Source organism: Pseudonaja textilis, chromosome 3 (assembly GCF_049901715.1).
Source record: "Pseudonaja textilis isolate UNSWEBS1 chromosome 3, rPseTex1.2, whole genome shotgun sequence".
Taxonomy (NCBI): Eukaryota; Metazoa; Chordata; class Lepidosauria; order Squamata; family Elapidae; genus Pseudonaja; species Pseudonaja textilis.
Genome location: NC_141992.1, coordinates 36,519,733 through 36,543,226, shown reverse-complemented (window position 1 = coordinate 36,543,226; position 23,494 = coordinate 36,519,733). Strand labels below are relative to the sequence as shown.

The window sequence follows — 23,494 nt, the reverse complement described above, 5'->3', positions numbered from 1 at the left end:
TGGTAAACTTTAAAAACTCACTTCCTATTTGGGGGATTCTTATTATTCAGACAAATACATCTGATGCATATTATTTTAAATATATGTTTTAAAAAAGAGGCCCAAATGTTCAGACATTGCATTTTTTGTCTGTTATTCAATGGTATGAATGAGAGAGATAAGAAATGGCAAGCTTTGGATCTTGAGTGAAACATTAAAATAAAATTTTAAAATGGGAGAGATACCTTGGCAGGTTCTGAGACATAAAACAGAGCTCACACATCCCCATTTTTAACATAACTGATATTAAGCACGTGGAGAGTATTCCTGTATGGTTCATGTCACACAGGAAAAAAATTATTAGCTTGCTATCTTTATAGACTTTTATCTGTCAGCCCCTCAGACAGACAGCTGTTACAAATAATCTCTGTTTTGCAAATTAACATTTATTTCTTTAACATTTAGATAATATCACTTTCAATTTGAGCCAAAAGTGCATTAGCATCCTTGTTCATAGATTTGCTTAAGTGGGAGCTAGACTTGAAGTCACCTCTGCCTTGATAAAATAAGCAACACACCAACACTTAACAGCTGCAGAAAGAAAAATACATAAATATTCTGTGGTTCTGGAACTGGTGGATGCCAAGGCTACAAGCTAAACTTTCCTTCCTTTGAATGTTGCTGTGACTTTCAGCCAAACTACACACTACAGCAAATATGTAACATGCAGCAATGTTTCAATTTTTCTGTCAGTTATTACAAGCACAGGGAGATAATTTTTACTGGAGTAGATTAAGTGCAAAGCAGAATTCTCTCACATACACACACCCCAGCTCCTAGGAAAAACAACATCTCTCTCTCTCTCTCTCTCTCTCTCTCTCTCTCTCTCTCACACACACACACACACACACACACACACACACACACACACACAATGCAACTATGAAAGTTATGCAATGGTTTCTTCAACAAGAAGGGAACTTTTCCTCCATAAGCATTTGGAATTTCTGGGGCATGTTTAGGAGAAATAATCATCATCTTGATTATAGCTCAGGAACAACTTGTGTTACAGGACCAGTGACAAATCTCTATACCAATGTTCCTGGCTCCCACTTTTTAAGAGGAGTTCTCTAAGGGCTACAGCCTCTGCCAATGTCATAAGGGAGTTTACCAACCATAGTTACCCAAGTTCTCTAATTCCAATCATAAAGGTCAACAGCAAAATAGTCCCAATGATTGCATATGATATAGAACTGTGGGGTTATATAAATGCTCCAGTACTGGAACAGGTACAATATACTTTCCTGAAATGTACCTTGGAGTTGGATAAATCTACAAATATAGAGCAACTTATGCAAGGATCAATGGTGAGAAGAATTTCTTGTATTCAAACTTTGTTTCAACATCATCGTGCTCATGCTGACCAGGAAAACTCCTGAATCCTTTAATCCAGATATCTGCACTGCTTCTTAGTTTAGCTATCAATCTGTAGGTTCTACATAAGTTCTACATAATGAACCACCTGAGAGGGCAAGCATAGATTATATTGATTACACACTGACTCAATTTGTTTCAATTTACAACCTAGACTTCATTAATCAAAGTTCATTTCATTTTGTTAATTCTTCCTTTATATTGTAAAAGCAATACAATAAAACACTGTTTACGTATAGCCCTTTAGCTCTTTAATATCTGCATTGGGAATTTAAATGTTTGCTGAAGGTTGACAATTTCTAATCAGGGAGGGGGTGAACACACAGTTGCTGGGGCAAAAACCCCAGGGGCTTTTTTTTTTTTTTTTTTAGCTATTCAGTGTGTGAAGCCTTCCTAAGCTGCAAAACTGAGACAATTTTAAAGGCTGTAACAGGAACTTCCTCAGAGTGTTTTATTCTGTTTGTTAGGCCATCTAGAGAAAAATTGCTGATTGACATCATTCTGCTCAGTCTTCTAATTGTTGGAACTAATTTTGCAGATTAAATTGTAAGAGCAAGGCATAAATCCAATGGTAAGCATTAATTGTTTAACACTGCAAGCTTTATCAGCAGCCATAAAATAACTCCCCAAAATCCTGGCCAGGCAAAAAGTGCTTGTCATGTGGTGCTACTGATGACTGATGTCAGGGCCTGATGAAAAATGAAGTAATTGTATTTTGAAGGGAAAGTCCTTTAGAAAATCCATGGTGCCGCCATTATCCGTTGTCTTTCATTTGTATTGTCCAGTCATGATTTGGATTTTCTTTTTCTTTTGCTTCTCTTACAATATCTTTTTTGTGCTTTATTACAGCTGGAGATTGGGAGAAAAATAAGGCAAACGTTTCCGTACTAAAATTTGTTATTAATGATACTGATATTCAGTATTTTGCTGGCATTACATTGTGTTCAAGAGTGCATTTATAATGTAGCTGTAATATTTTCTACTATAACTGCAACCATTCCTCTTTTTAAAACCTTCACATCTTCATTTGTCTTAATTGCTATTGTTATTATTTCCCATCTCTTTCCTCAGAATTCAAGCTGACACGCAGTTTTTCATTTTGTGATTTTAAGATCATAAGAAGGCTATGAGACAACTGATGAAAGTATTGGATGCCTATGAGGGGGCTTCAACTGGAGTCTTCTAATGACTAAATCCTATTGGCAGTTAATATGAAAATTCAAGCACAGCTCCAGGGAAAGGGAACATGCCACAAATTGCCATATGAAAACCTGAATCTGATCTGTCAGTTCTATAACTTTATTTTTTGAACTGCATTATCCTGGACCTGCCAAATATATTTATTTGACCCAGAAGATATCCAAGGCATTTCAGATGAATCCAGCAAGGCTTGTTAACAACAGATGGATAAATTCATTGAAAGGTCTTGCCAATTTCCTTACTGCAGTAAATGATAGCTGAATTAAATACATTATTAAACATATACATATAGCCTCAGAGAACATAAAAGAGAGTGAAAATATAAGGGCCCATAAATTAATCAATTCAATCCATGTTCAAAGATTAGGAGTTAATGCAAACTGATTAATTATCATAGCTGTGTAAACATTGGTTACCCTTTGTAATGACTTTGAGTTAATTCTGCATATCCCTAAAATGATTTCCTTCTAATGTGATACCAAAAATCCCAAGAGTTTCAGCTAGCATGACTAAAATTGGATTGGGCTAAAACTTTATGTGTGAAAGGGTGATAGCAAAAAGCAGGCTGTGGGAGCTATGTTTCAGGGTCAAACCACATTTTTTTTTATTTGCATAGCTTTGTTGGTCTGCATAAAATTTATCCCAATCCAGCAATATTTTCTATGTATGAGTATGATCTTATCCTTTGGTTCAGAAAGCAGGTTTAGTGCTGATTTTGCATAGTTTCCATATAAAACCTTCTGATCTCCTAGTTCAACTATCCTCTGGAGAACCTTCAAACCATTCTGTGCTACAACCATGGATCCTGCTACTTCTACTTAGCTATCAGAACATGTTAATTTAAAAATAGCTATCAAGTATGTCTGATCACAGAAGATACCACGAAGGAAGAAAGCACAAACCTATCTTAGGAAGGCCATTGCTACAGATGTCCTCATGCCCTGAGAGCCTTTTATTTTTTTTATTTTTTAAAAAACCCACATCCATGTCATAGCTTTCAGTTAACACTAGTTTCATGTTATTCCACAATCTATCATATCATTTGTAAGACAAACATTTATTTCATCTTGACAAATGCTAGAAATGTAAAGCCCTCCCCCCCCAAAAGCAAAGACAGCAGTAAGCCTCAAACTGCAGAATGTTTAATTCTTAACAATTTTAGCTGTAACTGAGACCTAACCATAACCTCTGGACTGCAGCCCCTGGCTTCCTCTTCGTGCACATAAAATGTTTACATATAAAGGACAGCATCTTGATTGTTTGTATTTAACTGTTATGCACATAAGATTTTCCATTATGGAAGGGTTAAGCCTTATACTCCTCTAGGGTATTCTCTTAATGGTGGTGATTGCCAGGACTGGATCCAGGTGCAGAAACACCATTGTCCAAAGGAATGCACTTGAAAGTGGTTTGGCCCAAATTCAACATAGGTAACATTTGGAAATACTCAGCCTTAAATGAAATCGAATCATTCTTAAAGTAAAACAATGACCACCATCAAAAGATTGAAAGCATATAAAAGGATGATGTGAACTAAACTATCTAACCTCAAGGGGACATCTAGTTCTTAGACATCAAACATCTTCAAGATGTGCATATAACAGATGCATAACTTCATATAAAATATTTGAAAATTCTATGATTTTAATAAACTTAAAACAATGATACAAAGGATTCCATTATAAGAAGCTAATGGGAAAAGGGTCTCAAGATGTGTGCAAACAATTTCAGTAAAGAGAAAAATGGAGTTACCAGATGAAGTCAGTAAGTAAAGTAAAAAGTAGGCAAGCAGGTGCCACCCAAAAATCTATTAGGGACTTCAAAATCCAGTATTTCCATCCTTTCAAATGCCTTTGCTTGTGAGAAGATCACAAAAGGTGATCACATGACCTTGGGACACAGAATGGTCATAAATATGAACCAGTTGTCAAGCATCTGAATTTTAATCACATGATCATGGGGATGCTGCAATGACCATAATTGTGAAAAATGGTCATAAGTCTCATCTTTCAGTGTCATTGTAACTTTGAACAGTCACTAAACAAACTATTGTAAATAAAGGTTCTCTGTTCTACAGAGAACAGTAGGTTCTCAGTATCACTGCTTGTCCTTCAGACAAAATGTCTTCCCCCTGAGAGCAGAAATTTCTACAGCTAAGGAAATGAGTGGGTCCAAACTAAGTGCAGAATTTTTTGGATGAACAGATTTACCTTTGCAGGCAGTTTTTAGAATGATTAGATTGTAGGCATCAGGAAAAGGAAGACAATGTACAAGAGAAAGGGCTGCAAAAAGAAAAGGACTCGGGAAGCAGTTGTTATTGATTGACAACAGCTACAAAAAGAGGCAGAAGCACAAAGCTCTTGAAATTATCCAAGCAATAACAGCAATGTGGAAGGAGAAGGAGAAGAGCTTAAGAAAAAGGCAGTGATGGAAGAAAATCAAGATGCCATGGTGTTGGGGTCTGCAAAATAAGATGTCCTCAGAATTGAACTGCCAAAGCCCGAGGGGGGCACCATCCAAGGTTCTACTGTCCTCCAGTGGCCAAACTCAGGAAACCAAGATGATAATTTGTCTCAGGTTGTTAAGACCGTTTGTCTCAAAACATTCTCAAGAACTGAAGGGTCCTTTATATGCCATTAAGTTCTTCATGGGTCTGTGATCCAGCTTCAGGAACTATCACCTCCATCTTAGTTCAGGAGGATGAGAGGAAATACCATGCCAGTGACACAATTCCCCTTTAAAACGCAGCCCTCCCTGGAGCCTTCAATAAAAGTGTTTCAATATATTTTTTAAATGTAGGTATTGACACTGAATCAGATTTCATTGTTCAACTGTTATATGTAAGTAATAAATCCCAACAGTTCTTATCCACTTAATATTTCCATTATTGTTTATTTCAGCATTCTTCTAAAGGTGCAAGATAGTGTTCTATTATTATTTTCAAAGTTACACCTTCTCTCAAAAGATAGATAACTGAAGATTGTTGATCCTCTTTTAAACAGAAGGTTGATAAACTGATATTATGAGGTGGTTACAGACAAAAGTATACTTTTCATCAATTACTAGTGCTTTGGAAGATGCACCAAATACATCAAATGCAGATGCAGCATGGACAAAAAGTAAAAATAACAAGAATATTATGTATTGTAGTTGATGGCTATATGGCTTGAACGCTGCTGAAACTGCAGAATCTTATTTCTAGACTTCACAATATGGGCATGGTGTTTAGATTAAGTGTTATAAAACTAAGAGGATAAGAGGGGCTGTTTTAAAAGCCCCACTACTCATTTAATTAATATTTACTTAAGTTAACTACTTCAGCATAAACTGTTCTTTCATGATTTGTTCCTTAAAAACATCCACAGAATAATCTCCTGGTGGATTATTTCTATTAATCTATTGGACCTAAAATAAAATGATTGGTTAAAAATAATTGGTTATAACTGATGAAAAATGGTCTAACATGAAGAAATGGAAGTTTGTATATCCCTAAAATCTAAAGCTTTAATTATGAGGCTGCGGTAGATTCAAGTGAAAAGAGTTCTGCTGATTCAGGATAACTTTAGAGACACCCCATCAAATGTTTTCATGTTTATTTGCTGAACAATCCAAACAGCTTTACTAAGAGGAATTTGCTTTAATGAGAACTATACAGAGACATAAAAAGAGCACTGATGTTTATATTTTTATTTGCTCTGGGGAATTTGCATAGAATTTTAATATATCTGTATACTGATTTACAATAATATACTGTTTAATTGCAGAGGTTGGTAAGAGAAACTAAATACTCAAGATGAGAGTAGGGTTTCAGGGAAGAATATATACAGGTATTCCTGAATTGCAGGGATAGTATCAGGAAAGCTACAGTTCAAAATAACCTGAACTTAAGGGCAAAAAGGTCATGATCTTCTAAAAAAAATGATTTAAAAAGTCAGTGAAGATGGAAAAATTAGAAAACCAGTTATTTTTGTTCATTCTTCTTCAGTAAGAGTTGTGCCAAAAAAGAAAGAAGGAAAGAAAATATTTACCAAAACTGAAGGGGCAATGATTGAAGGTAGGAATGGAAACAGTAAGCATTTTATGGAAAATCTTTTCCCCACATATTATAAGATATTAATTTCTCTTCATTAGCAGTGGGGTGACAAACATTATCCATTTATAAAGTTTCTCAGGTTCAATCCCCCAAATCTCTAGGAAAGATTGTAGAAATTCTTGCCAGAAAAACTGACAAGTCAAGGCCAATCACTGTTGTAAAAAAAGTTTTCCATCTGCTTTCCTCCAGATGGCACCTTTGTTCATCTCACACTCACATGGCCATTGTTATTATCGCATGAGTTTCAGCTCTAGAGGGACAGTGTTAAGCTAATACCCGAATGATACATTTTGATGGCTTCCTATATTTCTGCCACATAAGTGTCTAACACAAAACACAAAATGTACTAGAAATATTTGGAGTTATTGTATTAATAATATTAACAACATGATTCATTTTAGTGATTTTATTTTATATTTTATTGTTGACATCTTAGAAAGTTTTTTTCTATTACTTCTTTTTTGTACATCACTGAATATTTGAATTTTAAAATATAGCTTGTAAATATTTTCAGTACATAAAAGCAGATACTTAACAGATACTTCCATGTAAATAATGCATAACATTTTTTGCAGATGCATACTTAGTAACCAGCTGATGATACAATGTGCATACTGTATTTTAGACATGGCTGGACCATATGGATACCCATAAGTGGTCATCTGCCCATAAATGATCATTTGGATTTTTACAGTCCAGATATGATATGCCTAACATGTATTTTATGATCCCCCTCCCCCATTTCTATATATTCTCCAAACCTTTGCATGATATCTCCTTCTGAACAAAAAGTATTGAATTATGCCTGACATCTAGGTTATACTAACATTCTGGGTTTAATGAAAAGATGCTGCATAGCAAGAAAGACTGATACAATCTTCAAGAGATACTTCAAGAGAGATAAAGTAGTTTGCTTAATACTGGAATATTTAAGTATGCTGAAAAAATATTGTCCACCCTTCAAGATCTTTTGATAGTAGGTACTGAGAGATCATTAGAACATTACATTTCACAGTTACATACTGTTAATGCTACTTTCCCTTAATTGTTGACCTAGACCTAATTGCTATAGGTCCCTACATCTGGGCAAGATGTATTGTAAAATTAGAATAAAATAAGTAATTGTAGTCATGTTGGCCAAGGGGAATATCCAGTATCACGCAGGAAATTTTCTATTAAGCCAACTTAAATTTTATTTTAAAAGATGCATGTTGCATGGCACTTCTTGGGATAATAATAAAATGTAGGGCTATATTTCTCTAAATGTCCTTTGATAGTGGAATTCAGTTTTGCATAATGGGATAGACTGCCACATGTAGAAGGGCAATTTCCTTTGCACTAAATAATCCAGTGAATCCAGCAAAAAGTACAAGAATCTGTATTCTGTATAACCACTTGACTGTTTAAAAATCTGCATGTAGAAGAGACACTCACAAGCCTTTTGGTTTTGGTCCCTTAAGGAGATTGGGAAGCACGGAGCTCATCCAGAGTCATTCTTTTGATGGGTTAACTATGACAGTGGTAAAAAAAATTGTCCATATTTCTTTGGTGTAAAGTTAACTATCCTGAAAAAAAATCCTTGAAGGCAGAATCTGTAAGAATTTATGAGCCAAATGCAGTAACTCCTTTTTTGCTAAATTAATTTCCCTTATTACATTTTTGTCTTTGGTGCCAACGTTTCAAACCAGTGCTTTAAAGACAGAATCCAAGACATTTCTCTGCAAATATTTTGCAAGAGTTAAATATCATATATTGGCAGTCAATGGAATGAAAAGGATGTTGCTGTTTTTATTCCATTAATAATACATCCTGCTCGAGCTAAAAGCTAAGCTTCAGGTTTGTAAGCAATGAATAAATGCATGCTACATTTTTATCACCAAACCAGACCAATGCTTGGCAGATTATAGAACTGAAATTAAGTTGTAATTGTTTCTCACTTTTGAAGTCAAATAGTTATCCTACAGTTATTATTTTCCTGGCAGCAACAAATAAAGCAAATGGCAGTCCTCATCAATGGAATGTGCAACTAGTAGCTTGCTTCAAATGCAGCATATACTCTTAGGTAGCTTGGGGAAGAGATCAAGCGTGGGGATCCTGCAGTAATACAAGAAGAAACATCACCAAAAAAAGCACATTTCACATGCATAGTAATAATGATGCTTCATCTTGGACTACTCTTAAAATAGAATAAACAAATATAAGCGTATACACATTATAAATGACAAAATTAAATTAAGTTACTGATTATTAACAAGAGAAAACATTTTCTTTTTCTTTTTTTAAATTTTAAACTTTCTTTACAAGAATTAAAAACATACAAATTTAAAAATACAAAACCAATAGTGTATACATAACACATTCCTCTTTACATTTAATATCGAATTTGATATGTCCTAACAGTCATTACTGATACTTCTCACATTTCCATTTACTATCACATCTTAATCACTAAATAACTCACAATACTCTACTAATCTTCTTGTTTGTTTATAACTATTAATTAATAATACATTCAAAAAAATTTAAATAAATAAAAAGATATAGTTAATATATAATAATATATTCAAAAAAATTTAAATAATAAATAAAAAGATATAGTTAATATATAATGATAATAATAATAATGTAGGAGAAAAGAGGATTTAACACCTTTGTTATTCTTATACATTTCGTATGGACAGCTGAATATAATTTGTTTCTTGGGTTCATTTATGTGTTTTCCCTTTACAATCTACCCAGTTGTACCATTTATCCCATATCCTATAATAATCTGTGTCCTCCTTCCCACTGATTTTGAGTGTGAGCCTCTCCAATTGGGCACACTTATACATTTTTTGTATAGCAACATGTATCAATGGTACATTTGGATTCTTTCAATATTATGCTAATGAAATCCATGATGCTGAGAAACATTTTCAAGCAATGATAATAGTGCAGTATTCTTCAGACCATTAAGAATGGCTACTGTCTATGAAAACAAGCAAAAGGTGCTCATATTTAATGTGTCAAAGATGTAATCCACAATCTAGAATGAAACCCTGCATTTACTAATTGTTTAAAGCTTTCTTCTCTAACCCAGTCACCTTCAAACTTCGAAAAGCTGCAGTCCCAACTTATCTGCAGTGTTTCAGCTTGAAAATATTAGTGCTGATTATAGACACAGATTTTAAGGTGTATCTTAAATCTTCCTGAGACATTGTGCTGTCTGGAAAGGATGACTTTGTGCATGCATTGGGTTGAAGAATATCTAAAGCTAAAGGGTTGCACACTGAACAAGATGTCCTCTGTGGGTGGGAAGGATTCTATGCATACAGAAAACTTTATGTGAATAAGTGAATAAGAATACATGTAAAAATACCAATTAATTTACTAAACACATCCATTTAACAGCCTGATCACTGCCAAGATGAACCTTCTACAAGATTCTGAGGTTTTTCAAATTTATTAACTTTTAATTTCCACAATCAATTGAATAAGGCAGTATAGGAACAAACCAGTGGTGGGATTCAAAAACCTTTCCTACCGGTTCTGTGGGCGTGGCTTGGTGGGCATGGCCATGTGACTGGGTGGGAGTGGCTTTTTTTGCAGCCCCCACCCATTTTTGGGAGCTTCCTAGTCACAGAGGAGCCTCAGCGGGGGGGTTCGTTTTTGCTCCCCTAAAGCTCCTCTGGGGCTTTGGAAGACAAGGAACACAGCATGGGAGGGGCATGCAGCACTCCTCCAAGCTCTGTTTTGGGAGCTTCCTAGCCTCAGAGAAGCATCTGGAGGGGCATTTTTGCTCCCCTAAGGCTCCTCAGGGGCTCTGGAAGGCAAAAAATGGAGGGGGGGGCTGAGCTCCTCCCTCCATTTTTTGACTTCCTGGGCCTCAGCAAGGGAAATCCTGGCACAGCTGATCTTATCTACAGCTGATTGTTGGGAGGGAAAAAAAGAAAGAAATACCTTAGGCAAATGTCAGGCAGGCGGGCGGGGTGAGCGAGCATCGGGCGGGCGGGCGACCAGGTGGGGGGGCGTGGCCAGCCAGAACTTACTACCGATTCGGTGACCCACGCCAAATTCTTGTTACTGGTTCGCCCGATCTGGTGCAAACCGGCTGAATACCATCACTGGAACAAATGTATGGGAGACACCAGATTCAGACAGTCTGAATGAAAACAAAACCCATTTAAAAAGCATCAGACTCACCTCTGACTCTTCTTTATTGTGCAGGGGCTTGGTGTAGGTATCAGGTTTACGGATGAAGTGCTTAACTACCATTGAAAAGACTGTGTAGAGTAAAATAGCTCCAAACACTGAGAGGAAAATGATGAGGATGATCTGCATGAACCGAGAAGCGAAATATCATCATACACAGTGGATAAAAGAACATGCTTTAAGCAAGGCGTCAACATCTATATTGCAAAAAGGGAAATCAGCACTGCTAGAAAGAGAAGATCAAAGTACGCACAAAAGTATTAGGCTGGAATTACCCAATTTGATGCCTTTGCAAACTTTGGAACAATCTGCAGCCTCAGAATTCTGTATTGTTCAAGGGCATCAGATTAGGAAAGGATGAAGAAAATGACAGCTTTCCTAGCAGAGTTAAACAATCCAAAACACATAAGATGAGTCCCCCAATGCATGTACTTGCTTCTCTAGAGAAGTTAACTCTCATGCAACAACATCTGTGGTTTTAACTACAAGATCTACATGAGAAATACCATAGTAGACACTCTTGCCTGAATGTCATAGTGCTAATTTCCTTGTGATTATTTTTTCAGTCTCTTTTAGTTTCCTTGACAGTTGGAATCAGTCAAAATTCCTAGTTCTATACATTGAGGAAAGAAGACAGAGAAAGCTGGTGTAAGAGAAAGTCTGATATATTACCTTAGTGGTGGTTTTCTTTCTTTCCACAAACTTGCAATCACACAGCAGGCAATACTCCTCAACTTCATGTCTTGGCACTGGCATTGGGTCCACTGTATACAGGCAATTACTGCAATTGTGAGAAACCAGAAGCAACAACAAGCAATAAAATCTATCCCATGGAAGTCCACCTGAGGGTATTGTTCCAGAGGGTATTGAGCTTAATGTAATGTTTAGCTGGACATATTGACTGTTTATGAATGATCATATATTGGTCTAATAAGCCAAGATACACATTCACCTTTATTTTCTCCACTCATTACATCAATTAAACAGTGGTGCAGTGGTTAGAATGCAGTACTGCAGACTACTTCTGCTGACTGCCAGATGACTGCAATTTGGCAGATCGAATCTCACCAGACTCAAGGTTGACTCAGCCTTCCATCCTTCCAAGGTGGGTTAAATGAGGACCCAGATTGTTGGGGGCAATATACTGACTATGTAAACCACTTAAAGTGAGCTGTAAAAGCACCATGGAGTGGTATATAATCTAAGTGCTATTGCTATTTGATCAAATCTGGAAAATTTTGATTAACTGGTTCATATCAAATTACGGTCTTAACCCATAGTCTCAAGTTAATTTAAGAGACTAATTTGTTCCAAATTATAACTAGTTTCTAAGTTTAAATGAAACAGAAAACATAGTTAATTGAAAATTTCTACATTTAATTGTTGCGTGTAATGAATAAAAGGAGAGAATCTGTCCATTTTAAAAATGTCATGTACCTCTTGGCTTATTTGGACTGTTTAATTTTAGGCCAGTATCTATAGAGCAAGAATATTTGATTTAATCACTTTTCATATAAAATGTTTCTGAATCTATTTTTTTCAGTATGACTTAATAATTCTTACATAACAACTTCAAAACATTCCCAGAACTGCAGAATTTAATCTTCCAGTAGCTAACAAAGACACTGGCATTTAGCTGTTGATTCCTGCCTAAAACATTATGACTTCCATCAAAGCTTTGAAAATGTCATTAGGGAGACAACAGAAAGTAATTACAGATGTAAAAAATAAGGCCTTTTCTAGAATATTTCTCTTCCCAGTCTGAGTCATTCATATTGGAGTAGCGTATAAATCCAATAAATGAAAACTAAAATAAAATATCAAATGTGAATCTAATAGCTCTTGGAAAATCCCTAATTTTGGGACTATTATTCCCTTGATCAATAATGACCATGCATAAATAAATGAAATGCACATGGTGAAAGTATCCAATGTAAACAAACAGAAAGTGTGAGTCTTTAGTTCATTTCACTGAACTCACTTCCTACACTGAAGAGCTGTTTTAAAATCAGCTTTTTAGAACAATCACATCTTGCAGACATTCTATGACGTTTGAAATTTGACTCACCAGTCATCCTGAACTAGTTTTTTCCAGAACATGATTTCACTTAAATTCTGATATGGTGGGCAGACACAGTGGCAGCCATTAGGCACAAATTGCTATAGAAGAAAAATAAGATAAGCAGTGTGTGACTAATTGTTTTGCCCCATTGCAAAGTAAACTAATTAACATTCTCCCCAGTCACTTCATAATCTGCTGGAGAACTTGTTACCCTTAAAGTCCTCTTGATCTACAGCTGCAAGTTTTATTTTAATATCATATAAAATTGAATATTAGTTGCTGAGGATGATAACACTGGCATATAATGGAATTAAAACCTATGGAAGAATAAATAGAATGCTTTTTGTGAATGATTCTTGTGAATGATTGAATGCTGACATGCTGTCATAAGACAAGGATATGTGCATAAAATCCCCTTAATTTTTAATTTAGTTATGGAAGAATGGATAAGGAAAGTTTGTTTTTATTAGAATTGTGATGATTGGGACCATGGATATACGTGCACTTTTGAATTGATATGATTGGGCTAAAGAGCTTGGAACTGAAATTGTATATATGAAAGGCTGAGATAATAGTGTTCTTCAAGAAAAACAGAGTAAATGATTGCAAGTAATATGAAAATACCGTGTTTCCCTCAAAATAAGATCTGGTATATATATATTTGTTTTCTTGAGTTTTCACGGGTACTTACATGTATGGTATTCAGCTTTGTTCGGGTATTTTCCCACGTCATTATAGTTGTGCTTTTAAAGTTGTAGCAACGTTTCGGCAGAATCTCATCTGCTGAAGCCTGATGATGGCAGATGAGATTCTGCCAAAACGTTGTGACAACTTTAAAAGCACAACTATAATGACGTGGGAAAATACCCTAACAAAGCTGAATATCATATATATATATATATATATATATATATATATATATATATATATATATATATATATATATATATATATACACATACATACATACACATACACACACACACACACACACACACACACACACGACACATTCAGGTCTGGCAGCAGCTGTAGCCCATCGACCCCTTGGCTGGCACACTCTGGGCTTGCACAACTTGTGCATCTCAGGTGAATCCAAGTATTGTGACTGCCAGGCTGGCCTTCAAGGAGCAGGTGGAGGCAGAAAGCAGAAGTGGGGAAAGGCACATATCCGGCCTGCTGGATGTACCACATGGCCACCTAGCCCATTGTGGGCAAGCAAAGACAGATGGTGGGAAGAATTACGTGCCTCTCTCCTGTGCCTCTGCCTCTGCCTGCTGCTTGGAGGGCTGATTCAGCAGTCACAACTCTTGGACTCACCTGTGCTGCATAGGCTGCACAGCCCCAGATTGTGCCAGCCACATGGCTGCTCACCCACTGTGTCCCACTGTCTGTCATTGCTTGCCTGCAGATGTGACAGGGCAGGTGGCCTTGTGGCACATCCAATGGGCTAGATCATGTCTGCCCCCTGCACCTATGTCTGCTGCTTGGAGCGCTGGGCTGACAGTCACAGTGCTCGAATTTACCCACGCTGCACACCAGAATGCACCAGTCAAGGGACTAATGGGCTATGGCAGTTGCCAGACACAGTCAAACCCCACGTGCTTGCCACCTCCTCTGCTGGCCACACTCCCTCAAGGGCTGTTGATCTTAACTTGGGCGTATTTTGGGGGTAGGGCTTATATTGCGAGCATCCTGAAAAATCATGCTAGGCTTATTTTCTGGTTGGGCCTTATTTTCGGGGAAACATAATAGGAAAATAGTAACAGCAACTAATGAATTTGGGTTCTTCTGTAAAACATTTACTAAAAATGAACTGATAAACATTAATGCTGATCAAATATAGTGATGTTTTTAGGTCTGTTGTAAAAAATGAATGTTGTTTTGAAAAAACAACAAAAGGCTATATAAAACAGACTGCTTGTCCACACTTGGTTATATGAGAATTGGATATGTTAGGAGAAACAACAGTAAATTAGGTGCAATGAAACAAAAAGTATGTGTGTGGTAAAACAAGAAGAGATGGGAGAAAAAATGAATGGCTGCTGAATGAATATGAACTGAATACAAAAGAGAATTACAGACATGAAATCAATTTAAGCATGCTGGGAGGGGGATCATGTAGAGAGAGTAAATTATGATCAAATTACAAAACAAATATGTGAGGGATTATTGAATAGGTTGAGAGAAATGGGATATAAGGAATTAATGCTGGATGGATTTGATGACATTCTCAAAGAGAAAGAGATGAAAAGTTTATGGAATAAAAAGGGGGTATGTGAACTGGTGAATAGATATGGTAGAACAAAGGACGGCTTGCACAGATAAAAATATATGAAGAAGTATAAACTAATTTTAGCTATGACTCCTTTTCCCTTTTTTAAGCTTATGCCTTGAATTTCTTTGGCTTGCTGTTTTTTACTCTTTTCCCTACTCTATATAACACTGTTGTCCAAAAAAGGAATAGCATAATGGGCATTTCTGCATTTCTGCATATCTGTTATACTGTAATTGAATTGCACATAATTGCAAAAGTCTAAATGCTATTGCTATCAACAAATTATATTAAAAATAAACCATGATTTAGTTTGAACTGAGTTATGTTGGCCTGGCTTCATATAATGCTATGGTGACATAGATAGACATGACTGTTACATTAACCCAAAAGCAAATAATAAACATTAATATAATCAGTTTTTCTTCCTATTTTCCCCTCTCACCTTGCTGGTCTCAAATGATGGTATTAGGATACACCAAAAAATGGCTGCAAGTGACACCGATTTCATGATTTCTCAGATGTGTAAATTAATATTACCTGGAAGGGAGGGGGGAAACAACAGAAATCAGCCAATTCTTTATAACATTATAGAGTTTTAGATATCACAACTCATCTGCTAAAATGTGACAAGCTGGTTTCTTCAGCATATGTATAATTTTGATGATATCTCCTTTTAGGGCCTGAAAACCTGAAGCAATAAAAACATATCAAAAGCCAAGAACTTGCAGTATGCGTGGAAGAGAAGACAAAACCAGTCTTTTCCAAATCCTTTAACAGCAGAGACAGTTTGACTAGAAACAATCTTTAATTAGATTTTAAATATAGCTCATTACATATTATCATCTTACCAAATATGTAAGAATAGCACAACACCTTGTACTATTCTGCAACTAGATTAGATTTTTGATTTGTCTGCAAAAGATGTACAGTGGCTTTCAGGTGAAAATATAAATAGGATAGAATAGAATAGAATAGAATAGAATAGAATAGAATAGAATAGAATTCTTTATTGGCCAGGTGTGTTTGGACACACAAGGAATTTTGTCTTGGTGCATATGCTCTCAGTGTATGTAAAAGAAAAATACATTCATCAAGAATCATAAGGTACAACACTTAATAATAATCATAGGCACACCATAAGCAATCAGCAATCAAATCATACTAGGAAACAGTCAATAAAATTGTCAAGATACAAGCAACAAGGTTAAAATCATACAGTCATAAGTGGGAGGAGAAGGGTGAAAGGGAGGATGGGAGGATTAATAGTAATAGTAATGCAGACTTAATAAATAGTTTGACAGTGTTGAGAGAATTGTTTAGCAGAGTGATGGCATTCGGGGAAAAAATGTTCTTGTGTCTAGTTGTTCTGGTGTGCCAGTGCTCTATAGCGTCGTTTTGAGGGTAGGAGTTGAAACAGTTTATGTCCAGGATGTGAAGGGTCTGTAAATATTTTCCCAGCCCTCTTTTTGACTCGTGCAGTATACAGGTCCTCAATGGAAGGCAGGTTGGTAGTAATTTTTTTTTCTGCAGCCCTAATTGCTCTCTGAAGTCTGTGTCTGTCTTATTGGGTTGCAGAACCAAACCAGACAGTTATAGAGGTGCAGGTGACAGATTCAATCATTCCTCTGTAGAACTGCATCAGCAGCTCTTTGGGCAGTTTGAGCTTTATGAGTTGACGCAGAAAGAACATTCTTTGTTGATAATGTATGTGATGTTAGGTGTCCATTTTAGGTCATGTGATATAGTAGAACCTAGAAATTTGAAGGTCTCTACTGTTGATACTGTGTTGTTTAGTATTGTAAGAGGTGGTAGTATGGGAGGGTTTCTCCTGAAGTCTACCACCATTTCTATGGTTTTGAGTATGTTCAGTTCCAGATTGTTCTGGTCACACCACGACGCAAGTTGTACAACCTCCCATCTGTATGCGGATTCATCGTCTCGAATGAGACCAATCACTGTTGTATCATCTGCAAACATCAGTATTTTAACAGATGGATCATTTGAGATGCAGTCATTGGTATATAGGGAGAAATGGAGAAAGCACACAGCCTACGGGTGGTGGTGTTGTGCTAATTGTACAGGTATCAGATGTGATTCTGCCTAGCTTCACCTGCTGCTTCCTGTCTGTTAGGAAGCTTATGATCCATTTACAAGTGTGTTCAGGTACCACTATCTGGTTTAATTTAGTTAGAAGAATGTCTGGAGTGATGGGATTGAATGCTGAACTAAAGTCTACAAAGAGAACCCTTGCGTATGTATTTGGAGATTCAAAGTGTTGTCAGATGTAGTGCAGAGCCATATTAACAACATCATCTGTCAATCTATTTGCTTGGTATGTAAATTACATGGATCTAACAGCGGATCTGTGATGGTTTTCAGGTGGGACAGCGCTAGCCTTTCAAAGGTTTTCATAACTACAAATGTTAGAGCAACTGGTCTGTAGTCATTCAGGTTCCCTGATGGAGGGTTTCTTTGGCACTGGGATGACAGTCAAGCATTTGAAGCAAATAGGAACATAGCACATCTCTAGGGATTTATTGAAGATTGAAGTGAAGGTGGGGGCCAATTTGTCAGCACAGACTTTTAAGCAAGAAGGAGTTATCTTGTCTGGGCCCTGGTGCTTTTCCTGGCTTTTGTCTGTGAAACAGATCTTGCACTCCTTTTTCTGTGATCACCAGAGGTTGTGAACCCAATGGGTTGGGGTAGTTGTGGGAGCTTTGGCTATTATTGGTGTGTTTGAGATGGGGATTGTGGAGATAGGTGGCTGTATTTATCTTTCGAAGCAGTAAAACATTCAGGTCATCTGCTAGTTCTTGATTTCCTTCTGGCTGGGAAGGAGGTTTGCTGTAGCCAGTGATGTTTTTAAGAGTTTTCCACGTTTGCTGATTCATTTGTTGAGAACTGATTCCTTAACTTTTCAGAGTAGCTTCTTTTTGCTACTCTGATCTCTCTTCTTAATACATTTCTGGCCTGATTGTACTGTCACCTTTTCTATAGGCTTCCATTTTGGAATGATGTAGCTGCTTTTGCTGTAAACCAAGGTTTATTGTTGCTATATATTCACAGGTTCCTTGTCAGTACACATAGGTCTTCCCAGAAGCTGACATATAATCTTACAGTATCTTTGAGTTCATCTAGATCTGCAGAGCTATCTTCAAAAACATTCCATTCAGTGCAATCAAGACAAGCCTGTAGCTTCAGCTTTGCCTCATCAGTCCAAGTCCTCACTGATTGGTTTCATGGTTTTAAGTCTTTGTCTGTAGGCAGGTACAAGGTGAATCATGCAGTGATCAGAGTGTCCCACAACTGCTTGTGATAAAGACCTATAAGCATCTTTTAGTGTTGTGTAGCAGGGGTCTAAAGCAGGGGTCTCCAACCTTGGCAACTTTAAAACTTGTGGACTTCAATTCCCAGAATTCCTCAGCCAGCTTTACTGGCTGAGGAATTCTGAGAGTTGAAGTCCATAGTTCTTAAAGTTGCCAAGGTTAGAAACCCCGGTCTAAAGTATTTTTGCCTCTGGTGGGACAATTGACTTGCTGGAAATATTTTGGGAGCTCTTTCCTTAGATTTGCTTGATTGAAATCTCCTAAAATGATGGGAAGGGAATCTGGGTGTTTGGCTTCAGCCTCCATAATCTGATCAGCTAGAGTTTGTAATTCCTTGTTTACACAAGCTTGTGGCGGAACATACACAGCTAGTATTACCTAAATTTCTCCTCTTACTAAATATGGCAAAATTTGACATCATATTTGTCCGTGAAACATGGCTCAACACATCTCTCCCTGACTCCATTACCACAGTAAGAGGCTATCATGTTTACCGATCCGATCGTGAAATCCGTAGAGGAGGTGGTGTTGCTATCTTCTATAAAAAGTCCTTACATCTAAAAAACATCCAAGTTACCCAGGAGCTTGCTCTTCCTGAGACCATCATCTGTGAACTATCCTTAAATATCACATTTCAATTCTTACTATGTTACAGAGCACCTGATTATGACATCGAACATGTAAACAAGCTAAATACACTACTAACATGGGCAACATCCTGCCCACATGCTTTTATCTTTCTTGGTGACTTCAATCTACCTCATATTGACCCTAAATGAATGTACAACTGAACCCATACATGCAAGCTTCTACAATGCTGTTACAAATCTGGGACTGGAACAACTAGTAACCAACAATACTAGACTAAATAACTGCCTTGATCTCATCTTCTGCAATAGTTTGAATTTAATTTACGGAATACAAACTAAAGAACCCTTTTCCAGCAGTGACCACAATATGATTGACTTTTGTCTCAACATATGCCCACACAAAAATCATCACAATGATGTAATCCCCAATTATAATTTCAGAAAAGGCAACTATGATCTTATAAACAACGATCTCTCATCCCTTGATTGGCAATCTCTATTCACTGGATGCAATACTGTTGAAGACCATTACAACATATTTTTACTTGAAGTCAAAAGAGTCATCAAACTATATGTACCAACAACAACTCCCAAAACAACAACAACAACAACAAAAACAGATTACCCATAACAATAAGGAAGCTTCAATCCAAAAAGAGATCACTCTGGTGGAAAAACAAATCTAATCACATTGCCAACTTCAAAAGCCAATACAAAAATTTATGTCACCAGATAAAGACCAAATGCACCAATTATCACATTAAAGAAGAGGAAAACCTTCCACACACCAATTCCACCGCGCTTTTTACAATTTTGTAAACAACAAATTAAAGGACTCAAGGTCCATCCCACCCCTGATAGGACCTAATGGTAAAGATTGCAACGATGACACCATTAAAGCCGACATCTTTAACACATTCTTTGGCTCAGTATTTGTAAACAGCAATGGATCATGCCCAGTATTTCCTAGCCAAACCACAGAAAACTACAATGATCTAATACATATCGATTTTACAGAAGACAATGTTGAAAAAGCACTACACAATCTAAAACCATCTCTATCTATTGGACCGGACAAAATATGTGCCTACTTCTTAAAAAAGCTATCCACTGCCATAGCCGAACCTCTAAGCATAATCTTTGAAAAATCTTTCAGGACCAGGTCCTTGCCTAACCTATGGTCACAAGCCACGGTCATCCCCATCTTCAAAAAGGGAGACCCCAGCCTAGTTGAAAATTACAAACCAATCTCCTTATGCTGCATCACTTGTAAAGTCATGGAATCAATTATTAACCAATCCATTATCTTCCACTCTTCCACAACCTACTCTCCAATAAACAATTTGGTTTCAGAAAAAAACTATCCTGTAATCTGCAACTCTTACACTGCAAAAACATATGGACTACACAACTTGATCTGGGCAAAACAATAGACGCAATCTATTAAAGCCTTTGATTCAGTGGTACATGACAAACTACTCCTAAAGCTAAAATCTTATGGTGTCTCTGGACAACTGCATAACTGGATAGAAGCATTCCTGTCAAACAGACAACAAATGGTCAAAATTGGGAGTGTCCTATCAAATTCTGTACCTGTCAATAGTGGTGTACCCCAAGGTAGTGTTCTAGGACCAACTCTCTTCATACTTACATAAATGACCTCTGTGATCATATTAAGAGCAACTGCGATGTAAAGCTGTTCAATACCACACACAATACTGCTACCCTTCAAATGATCTTGACTATGTATTAGAATGGTCAAACGGAAACTTCAAATCTCAACAAATAAATGTTCTGTCCTACATATTGGCAAAAAAAATCAGAAAATAAAATACAAGCTGAATAGTCAAGACCTTGCTGATGATCTAAACTCTGTAAAGGACCTTGGAATACTCATCTCTAATGATCTAAGTACTAGAGCCCACTGTAAGTACATAGCCAAAAAGGCATTAAGAGTTGTTAACCTAATCCTATGTAGCTTTTTCTCTGGTAATATCACACTATTAACTAGAGCATACAAAAGATTTGCTAGACCAATACTGGAATAAAGCTTATCAGTCTGGAACCCACATTACGTATCTGATATTAGCACAGTTGAGAAAGTCCAGATATATTTCACAAGAAGAGTTCTCCACTCCTCTACTCGCTGTAGAATACCTTATGCCACCAGACTTGAAATTCTAGACCAAGAAGACCTTGAATGACGCCGTCTTTGGTCTGATCTAAGTATGGTATATAAAATCATACATTGCAATGTCCTACCTCTCAATGAATACTTCAGCTTCAACCATAACAACACAAGAGCACAAATAGATACAAACTCAAGGTTAACCGCACCAAACTTGATTGCAGGAAATACGACTTCAGCAACAGAGTGGTCAATGTCTGGAATACTCTACCTGACTCTGTGGTTTCTTCCCCAAACCCAAAAAACTTTAACCTTAGACTGTCTACTATTGACCTCACCCCTTTCCTAAGAGGTCTGTAGGGGGCGTGCATAAGCACACCAACGTGCCTACCGTCCTTGTCCTATTGTTTCTTTTATTTTTCTTATATGTACCCATTTCATGTATTCATAACTATGTATATACTTATACCTATTATCTTGTAAGTGATTGACAAATCAAATCAAATCAAATCAAATAAATCAATCAATAAATAAATATTAGGAGAAATGAGGAGAACTCACATGGAGAATAAAATGGTTTGCAGTTGATATGTAAAAGACTATAAGTTTTCATCATAGAATTTATACATAAAGCAAATAATCTAATAACATTAAGAAAAAATCAATATACAGGAAAGATCACAATTTTATTATTTCAAATGTCATGTTTTTAATTAAAATTGAGGCCATGTTGTAACTTATTTTTCCATGTTTACAAAACATTTCAACTACACTGGTTAAAATGCATGTTTATCTTATGACTTTAATAGCACTATGAACTGTGCAACAATTATAGGAAACAAAATATGTATTTGTTCTTCACAGTAGCTGCTTTTATTGGTAGAGCCAAAGTTAATTAGTGATCCATCTTTAAAAAAAAGCAAGCTCAAAATCTCTGCAGCTGTCTACCTAAAGGCAAATAAAATAAAAAGAACTATTAATCAGATTAGATCATCATTTACTAAGAAATGTTTGTGTAAAAATGAGCCTCCTCCAAGTACTATTTTATGGGAACATTAAGTATTCTTAGCAAGATACTCAATCTTACATATGCAATCTACCATCTCTATCTTAGATGCTCATCACTTTTACATATATTTTGGAAAGTTTCAGCTTTTAGGCAGCAAACAATCAAACTGGACATAGAAAAGCCAGTCAAGTCACATAAAAAGGACCAGAAAACTCTTCATCACCTGCAAGGAATGTGAATTGAATATTTATACATTCTTCACTAAAGTATTTTTTCTGAAGCATCTGCTAAACTTTACACTCCTTTTCCTCTTTGTGGTGTAGAGTAGTCCAAATCTAAAGGGAAGGAAGAGGAAGAGGAGGCATTTCCCCCTGCTTAAGGGAAAAAGAAAAAAAGTAGAAAAAGAGGGGAAAGAGACAAGAAGCTCTCTTGCACAATGGCCACATTTCCCAGACTGTCCAACTTTGATAGCCAACTATAGCTTCCCGCTCCTCTCTATCTCCCATAAAAGTGTGCATGTGATACATCTGCTTAATATTTGGATTTTGGATGGTTTTGGATTTTTTTTATGCAAATGGAAAGGTGACGAGATTGCATACACATCATGATAAAAAATACCCCATCCCTAATTAAATAAGGGTGCCTTTTGCTGCAACTCCTGAAGGTACCTGCCGATCACCTTCTCCTGGCAATTTACATTCCCTTTCAAACCATACCATTTTTCAGGACACGAACCACCAACAAACACGCAGATCACGGGCAGAGTTCGGATTCTTCCAAGCTTCGCTACACCCATAGTACAAGAGGTTGCTATGGAAACTGCTCCCCGTTTTCTCCCAACCAACATCGGGGTTTTTTTATACTATTGGCGAAGGAACAAGAGACATACCTAGCAGCGACGGCTCCTAGAAACGGTCGGATCCGCCTTTCGCTATCATCACCATAAGTAGGCGTTGCTAGAAACCAACCAAAGCCGCTTCCGCGATTTAATAATTTTGGAAGGTTTAGTCAAATTTTAAACGTTCAGTCAAACGGCTGCGCTCTTTGGATTCCAGGTTGGACGACAGAACGTTTAAAGCAGGAGAGGCGAAAAGGCCGCGTAGCCTTCGCTGGTGCTTTTCGAGAAGGCATTGGACAGCCTTTCGCCCGGAATGGTAAAAGGTCTCCTGCTCGAGCGGTGGGTTGGACTCGAAAATCTCCAAGA

At 36.9% G+C, this 23,494-nt stretch overlaps 1 protein-coding gene across 2 annotated transcripts; it reads right to left on the bottom strand.

The window, feature by feature from the left end:
- Nucleotides 1-7,110: 7,110 nt before the first annotated feature.
- LOC113444276 (proton-transporting V-type ATPase complex assembly regulator TMEM9-like) lies at nucleotides 7,111-23,480 on the bottom strand. Of its 2 annotated transcripts, none has more exons than XM_026712940.2 (6): nucleotides 23,180-23,480; nucleotides 15,680-15,774; nucleotides 12,966-13,057; nucleotides 11,570-11,678; nucleotides 10,889-11,020; nucleotides 7,111-8,800 (listed from the first exon to the last, which is right to left on the bottom strand). In XM_026712940.2, exons 2-6 carry the CDS (start codon nucleotides 15,743-15,745, stop codon nucleotides 8,786-8,788), a joined length of 414 nt encoding a protein of 137 aa, XP_026568725.1. In that variant the 5' UTR covers nucleotides 15,746-15,774; nucleotides 23,180-23,480; the 3' UTR covers nucleotides 7,111-8,785. The 2 variants fall into 2 exon arrangements, with proteins under 2 accessions (XP_026568725.1, XP_026568726.1); XM_026712941.2 differs by lacking the exon at nucleotides 23,180-23,480 and adding an exon at nucleotides 23,007-23,137.
- Nucleotides 23,481-23,494: the final 14 nt, after the last annotated feature.

Excerpts from the sequence above, each read along its gene's own strand:
- LOC113444276 (XM_026712940.2), bottom strand. The coding sequence starts at position 15,745 with ATGAAATCGGTGTCACTTGCAGCCATTTTTTGGTGTATCCTAATACCA. Across the intron at positions 13,058-15,679 it reads CATCATTTGAGACCAGCAAG|CAATTTGTGCCTAATGGCTG; the intron begins GTGAGAGGGGAA and ends TTTCTTCTATAG. Across the intron at positions 11,021-11,569 it reads GAAAGAAAACCACCACTAAG|ATCATCCTCATCATTTTCCT; the intron begins GTAATATATCAG and ends CGGTTCATGCAG.